At 41.5% G+C, this 6,731-nt stretch overlaps 1 protein-coding gene across 1 annotated transcript in view; it reads right to left on the reverse strand.

Moving 5' to 3' along the window:
• Positions 1-756: 756 nt before the first annotated feature.
• IL1RL1 (interleukin 1 receptor like 1) overlaps positions 757-6,731 on the reverse strand; it is a 38,183-nt gene continuing 32,208 nt past the window's right edge. The window contains exons 9-11 of the mRNA XM_004369307.2: positions 6,135-6,281; positions 4,942-5,109; positions 757-1,832 (exon numbers count right to left, since the gene is read on the reverse strand). Coding sequence (XP_004369364.1) covers positions 1,447-1,832; positions 4,942-5,109; positions 6,135-6,281 — 701 coding nt within the window. The 3' untranslated portion in view covers positions 757-1,446. The remainder of the gene's footprint in view (positions 1,833-4,941; positions 5,110-6,134; positions 6,282-6,731) is intronic.

Consider the following 6,731-nt stretch of genomic DNA (forward strand, 5'->3'; position numbering starts at 1 on the left):
CAATTTCATAGAAATGTTACAACAAATGAAGTTGTTTCAACTTGGGGGGAAAAAAACCTTCCCAATTGGGAGATACACTGATACGGTCTTCGCAGAATTATTTATAGCAATGAATATTTAACAACTTCCATATCCAATAAGAAGGGAATAGGCGTAACAGCTGTGGCACAACCGTGAGATGGAACACTATGAATATTTTAAAATTATTTAAAATATTTTAATGACATGCCACATGCTTTAGATACAAAAATATAAAAATATGTACCGTGGTTATTGTTGCTGCTTGCCGTCCTCCAGTCGATTCTGACTCATGGCGACCCCATGTGTGCAGAGCAGAACTACACTCAATGGGGTTTTCAGTGGCTGTGGCGCAGTGATTAAGAGCTCGCTTCATAACCAGAAGGTCGGCAGTTCGAATCCACCAGGTGCTCCTTGGAAACCCCAGAGAGTCGTTCTGCTGTCTTATAGGGTCCCTATGAGTCAGAATCGACTCGACAGCAACAGGTTTGGTTTTTTGGTTTTTGACGTTTCGGAAGCAGATCGTCAGGCCTGTCTTCTGAGGTGCCTCTGGATGGGTTCGAACCATCAACCTTTCAGCTAGTTGTCAAGCGCTTCATTGCTTGCACCACCCAGGGTACATGTATTGTGTAATTCACGTACATAAATGGAACGTGCAATTCTGAATTACAACTTAAAAGAAAAGAAACAGAAAAAAATTTACCAAAACGTTTACAAGTGGCGACCTCAGGATGGTGGATTTATGAAAGATTTTTCATCTTTTTCTTTCATACTTTGTTTTTCTATAATATGCTTCTATCACTTTTATAGTGAGAAAAACATTTCTAAAGAGAATAAAAATAAATGAACTGAAAAAAAACTTGATTAGAACGGCAACTGGGATAAAGCACTTACACAGAATCGGCAAAATGGTGAGATGAGAAAACTAAACAGCAAATCAAATCAAATGTACAAAAAAAAAAAATTCGGACATGTTGCGAACAAGATTTACTGCCAACATTCTGCTTGAGGGAATCTGGATGTTCTTCAAGATCACACGATAATTTAACTCTAAACCTTTTAGTTTGATGCTCAGGGAGTAGGTTATTGAAGAGTAATGAGGAGAGAGCGGGAACTAGAAAGAGACAGAGAAATGGGCGGTGAGTATAGTGAGAAGACCCCCCCCACTGGAATGGAGAAAAAGCAGCAGAGTGAGAAAGTGAAGGACCTGGGAGGTGAGGAGGGAAGGGAGGGATTGCAGATAAAATCTGAGAGTGTTTGGCATCCCGCCCAGAATCTGGAACCTGGAAGTATACACTAAACGAACCCTGAGGCCGGAATACCCTTTACACAGCTCCGCCTTCACAGCAACCAGTATCTGGCACAGTGGCAATAATCCAGCTCGGAGAAGTCAGGAGATCTCCAAAATCAGATCTCCAAAAATCAGCATTACCGTCTTTGGGCACTCAGGGAAACCAGATTTAAAGTCTTTTTAGGGAGTTTGTTTGGCACAGGCATCTGGTACCTCACATGCTTCCAGAATTTGGAATTCAGGGACAACTTGTCGGCGACACGGTCTTCCCTCCACTTGATGGTACCCTGCACCTTCATAAGGTGCTTGAGAGACTCTTGAAACTTCCCAAGCTGCAGTCCGGCTTGTTCATTAGGAGCCTCCATTTCAATAAGAATCACCTTAGATTTGTTCTGAAGGAGGGCATTATGCAAGGCGATCTCCTGCTCGTAGGCAAACTCCTTGCTGTGCGCGGTGTGCGGAGTCAGGATGAAAATGTGCCGCCTGCTCTTTTGTATGTTGGTCTCCACTGCAGTGGCTACATCTAGTAAGAAAAGAAGAGGAAGACTTTCTATTGTTTCTTTTTTAAATGTAACACTTTGAGCATAAGTGTTCTGAACTTTTTAAAAATTATTATTCTTATAATCTGGTGTAAGAATCTGATAGGGTTCAATTCACTTCTTCAGCAAAGTGGAAACGTGCTTGGAGGGAGAACGCACTGAGTCCTTAAGCCTTTCACGGTGAGACTATCAGCTCTGATTCCCTCTTCTTTCCCCTATAGATAGATCCAAACGAACTAAACCCACTGCATTTGAGTCAATTCCAACTCATGGTGACCCCATAGGGTTTCCAAAGCTGTAAATCTCTGTGGAAGCAGACTGCGGCATCTTTTCTCCCTGCGGAGCCGCTGGCGGTTTCAAAGCACTGACCTTTCTCCTAACTAAAACAGACAGTCCTTCAAACTAAATGGGGGTTTACAGATAATTACCTTATCATTTCATGAGAGACTTAGAATTTAGGTCCGTTAGCTCCGTATGATCTCTTTAGAAGATTAGCTCACATGTTTTAAAGGGGCTCAGAACTTTAACTCTTACATGAAAGAGCACAAATCTAGAAACCCTCTGAACTGACCAAAGTTGATAGGGAAGTTCTGGATCCACTTCACCCACTAGTGCTATTTTAGGAGCTGATCTGATCCAGGCTAGAAAAATCTTCAAGAAGACTGGATCCCCTTTCCAAGTCAGCGTTTATGGAACATCAATGCAATAGTGATTCCACATTCGTTTCTGGCTGGAGTTATAAAGACCACATACAACACCCAGTTCTTACTGCAAACAGGTGAAGGCATGGTTAAGGAAACATGACCAAAACAAAACAATTCAATATACTCTTATACAGTGGTAGCTAAAAGATTACAATATATACACTCTGAAATAAGGGAATAAATGCTAATTGGTAGCAGATATAAATTTTGTGTCTGTCAGGATTGTCACAGAAAACTTGGCATACTCACAGGAACTGAATAAAAGGAGTTTAATGAAAAGACAATTTATGAAAGATGTGGAATTGAAATTAAGGGACCAACAAGCATCAACAAGAACTGATGTAGAAATAAACAAGAGATGATGCAGCACGCCACAGCTAGCTCCAGCAGGGAGCTGTTACCACTCTCGGGGTCTGGAGAGGAGAAGAAATTTATGGAACCCCAACTGTGCAGAGGTCTTAGGAGGGCCAACTGACAAGAGCTGTCCTAGCAACCAGCAAGGGAGGAGGCAGGGAACTAGGTCTCGCCTTCTGCTCTCCTGCCACTGCCTCTCATTGGCCAAACCCAGCCTGGAGCAGAGAGCGAGGGGGGCTGTCAGTGCATTCCATAATAATCAGCTGGGCCACTGGAAGGAGAAAAGGGCAGAGTGGATTCAGAAGGGCAAATGGAAAATAAGTAGCATGGAAAAAATATATTGCATTAGTCAATCATGAAATTTTTTCTAAGGGGAGAGTGAAGTTATGTATATTTTTTTGTTTTATTTTATTTTATTTCACGGGGAGGAAAGATCCAAAGGCTCTAAGCTGAGGAAAAGGAAGGGGGAAACCATTCAAAAATAAATCCTAAAAACAGCACTGTAAAGACAGCATAAGCTTGCACATCAGAGAGCATCTTCTCGTTTGGTTTGGGAGAGGTGTGACCATAGATTGATGGAGCTGCAAACAAATAGATGGAAAGACCACAACCAGAAGTAGCACGTGCTTTGACATCACAAATGATGGTGGTCTCTGCAGGTTCTAGAGGAGAAATGTTTCAGAGCATAAAAAGAGCATTGGAGCACCATCACTTATTATTCCCCAGCTGTGTGGGTAGCCACTGGGGAGAGCTGGGGAAGAAGATTATATTCACCGGAATTTGACATTTCACAAATCTCTCAAGCCATTACTGTTGTTGTTGTTTGTTGTTGAGTCAATTCCGACTCACAGGGAACCCAATATGACAGACTAGACCTGCCCCATAGGGTTTCCTAGGCTGGGATCTTTATAGGAGCAGATCACCAGATCTTTTCTCCCACGGAGCAGCTGGTGGGTTTAAACCACCAACCCTTCTCTTAGCACCGGAGAGCTTAACGCTTGTACCACCAGGGCTCCCTAAGTCATTACTAGGTGACTAAAAAAAAACGGTTGCCATCAAGTTGATTTTGACTCGTAGTGACCCCATATGTGCAAAGCAGAATTACTCTATTGGGTTTTCAAGGATGTGATGCTTCAAAAGCAGACAGCCATACCTTTCTTCCAGGGCGCCTCTGGGAGGGTTCAAATTGCCAACCTTTTGGTTAGCATTTGAGGGCTTAACCGTTTGTGTCTCCCAGGGCTCCTACTAGGCAACTAAATACGCCAGGATAAAATAAATGCGCTTGTGTGTAACTTTAAATCTACAGGCACTTGAATTCCTCTTTTCAGTAGCAATGCCATTTTACATGCACAGTTTCCTACACACACATTCATTTTATTGGATTTGTGCTCATGCTGCCCTGCCTCTTGTACACTCCAAACCATTCCTGGCCTCTGAGGAGCTAGAGAAGGGTTACAGTGAAGGTTCCAGGGTAACTGATATGAATGTGGAGGGAGGAGAAAAAAGCTACTGAAATGGCTGCAATTATGATAAAACTGTCAAAAGTGCCTGAAATCAGCTGAGAATATTAAGACACAGAAGTCACTTGTTCTTGTGAGAAAATATATTGGCAAATTTTTCACCAGTATAAAGAAAATCGTAAGACTCTTGAAGTCCCCTCAAATATTTTAGACAATGCCTATGGCTTTAAGAACAAGATTCTTGAATGTTCAAGGCCTTCAAATCTTCTAGAGAGAATTAAGAAATGTCAGGGATACTAGTCAGGAACAGGGGTGAAAAGAAGGGGCAATGCCCTGTTAATCCGTGCGGCAAAGGACCCCTCACTTTGCACATCACAGACACTGCTATGAAGACCTCATGACTAGGGTGGAGACGGGAGTAGGGGGAGCAAAGAGTAAGTATCTCCTTCTGGAGAAATATTTAGGTCTGGGATAGAAAAAAGGCAATTCCTTAGCCAATGCATAGATAAAGTCTCCTATCTCTTAGGGTTCTGATAAATATGAATTTTGTCCCTGATGTATGTTGATAGCTTTACCTTCTCCAGGTAGCAGGTCTCTCCCATATATGCATAAGTTATATCCACACTTATTTTCCAGAACATCAGGCAGAATCTGGTGAACGAAGTTCTCCACAGAACTGGCCCCCTCAGGCTGATTCCGGTAGTCGCGTGAATAGATAACATAAGCATCGTAGATCTTTCCATCTGAAAATGAAAACAAGAAGTGGAACTGCATTACTTGCGCCTAAAAAATGCTTAACTAACTCTCAGCAGACCTTCCTCATTGAGTTTTATGGTTGTTGGCGAAGGTACCTGGTCCCCCAAAGTGTCTAGAATCAAGATACTATGACAATCCCCTGCCACAAGACATGGTGAGAAAATCACAATCTTGATCCCAAAGTTCTCTTCCTTTTTACTGTCTCAGATAGAATGAAATCACATGATCGAGAACAGGCACAAGGCTGTCTAGTTTAGTGCAAACCATATGGCAAAGCTTGATTAATAACTGATTAGTAAGTATTTATAGTCATGGAGAAGGTGTCTTCTGCTGCCGGATAGATCTGTTTCTTCCATTTTCCCCATACTTCCCCTGGGGAAGTAAAAATGCTAACGGCTAATAGTGGCAAGGGAGTGGAAATTTTTACGGGATCAGAATTTCCCACAAATCAAACAATTAGCTCCTATTGCAGGCAACTAGATGGGAAAATGTAGCACATACTTGCCTGCAAAGGAAAGAATGCGGATGATGTTCAGCAGGCAGATGGTCTCCTTTAACATGGATACTTATGTGCATAGGTAAGACAGTGTATAGAATAGAGTTTCTGGTAAAATACACCTGTGTTTTGATGGACACATCTACCCTACTCACATCTGGAAAGAAAGAACGATTTTGTTCATGTTTTTAATTGCATAAAGCTTCACCAAAACACATTTTCCCAAATATTTAAACCTTTCTGAGCTTAGGGCAGATTCTGTTATTGAGACCATGTTAGGGACAGTTATTGGGAAAATTTAAGCTATTGAGATGAATCTCAGGACCAAAGGGTGCTCTGGGGCAGAATGGACAATGGCCTCTGAGTAGACTCAGAAAAGATTCATCGATGATATCTTAGCAAACAAAATGAAATATGGGTTTAGCAGCATAAGTTATTGAGAGATTAATAGACAAATAACTGAAAGTCATTATGAGACTTTTTCTTTTGGAAAAAACCTTGAAATTGACCACTTACCATTCCTAGTTTTGTAAGGTCTAACTATGTCTCTCCATAGCAGAATAAAGTCAATCCAGAATACTTTTAGCAGTATTGCCAAGACACTGGTTAGTATTAATAACACACTAAATCCTGCAACTGTGCAGTAGATGCTTTGATGATCAACTATTCAGAAAATAGGAGGAGAAAGATTGTTATTAGTATCACTGAAATAAGGTAAAATAAATGCATACACGTTGGCCTCCATTGAGAGTACAAGAAATTCATGCCTACTCGGAATTTTCACAACTGCTTTTAGAATCAGTAAATTAACTTTTTTTTTTTTTGTCTTTTTTTATTGATGTAATTAAATGAAGTTTTCATTTCAAGTTAGTCTCCCATACAGAATTTTTTTTCTTTTTAACCTACATTGTTATGAGACCCCAACCACTCACGCCATTCTGTGACCGCACACTCCTCCCCTCTGCCCCTGATTCCCCATGAACATTCAACCAACACCTAACTCTCTCTGCCTTCCCATCTCACCTCTGGACAGAAGCCGCCCCTTTGGTCTCTTATATCTACTTGCCTAAGAGGCACATTCTTTACAAGTATCACTTTATGTCCCACAGTCCA

This window comes from Trichechus manatus, unplaced genomic scaffold, assembly GCF_000243295.1.
Source record: "Trichechus manatus latirostris isolate Lorelei unplaced genomic scaffold, TriManLat1.0 scaffold00004, whole genome shotgun sequence".
In the NCBI taxonomy this organism is placed as follows: Eukaryota; Metazoa; Chordata; class Mammalia; order Sirenia; family Trichechidae; genus Trichechus; species Trichechus manatus.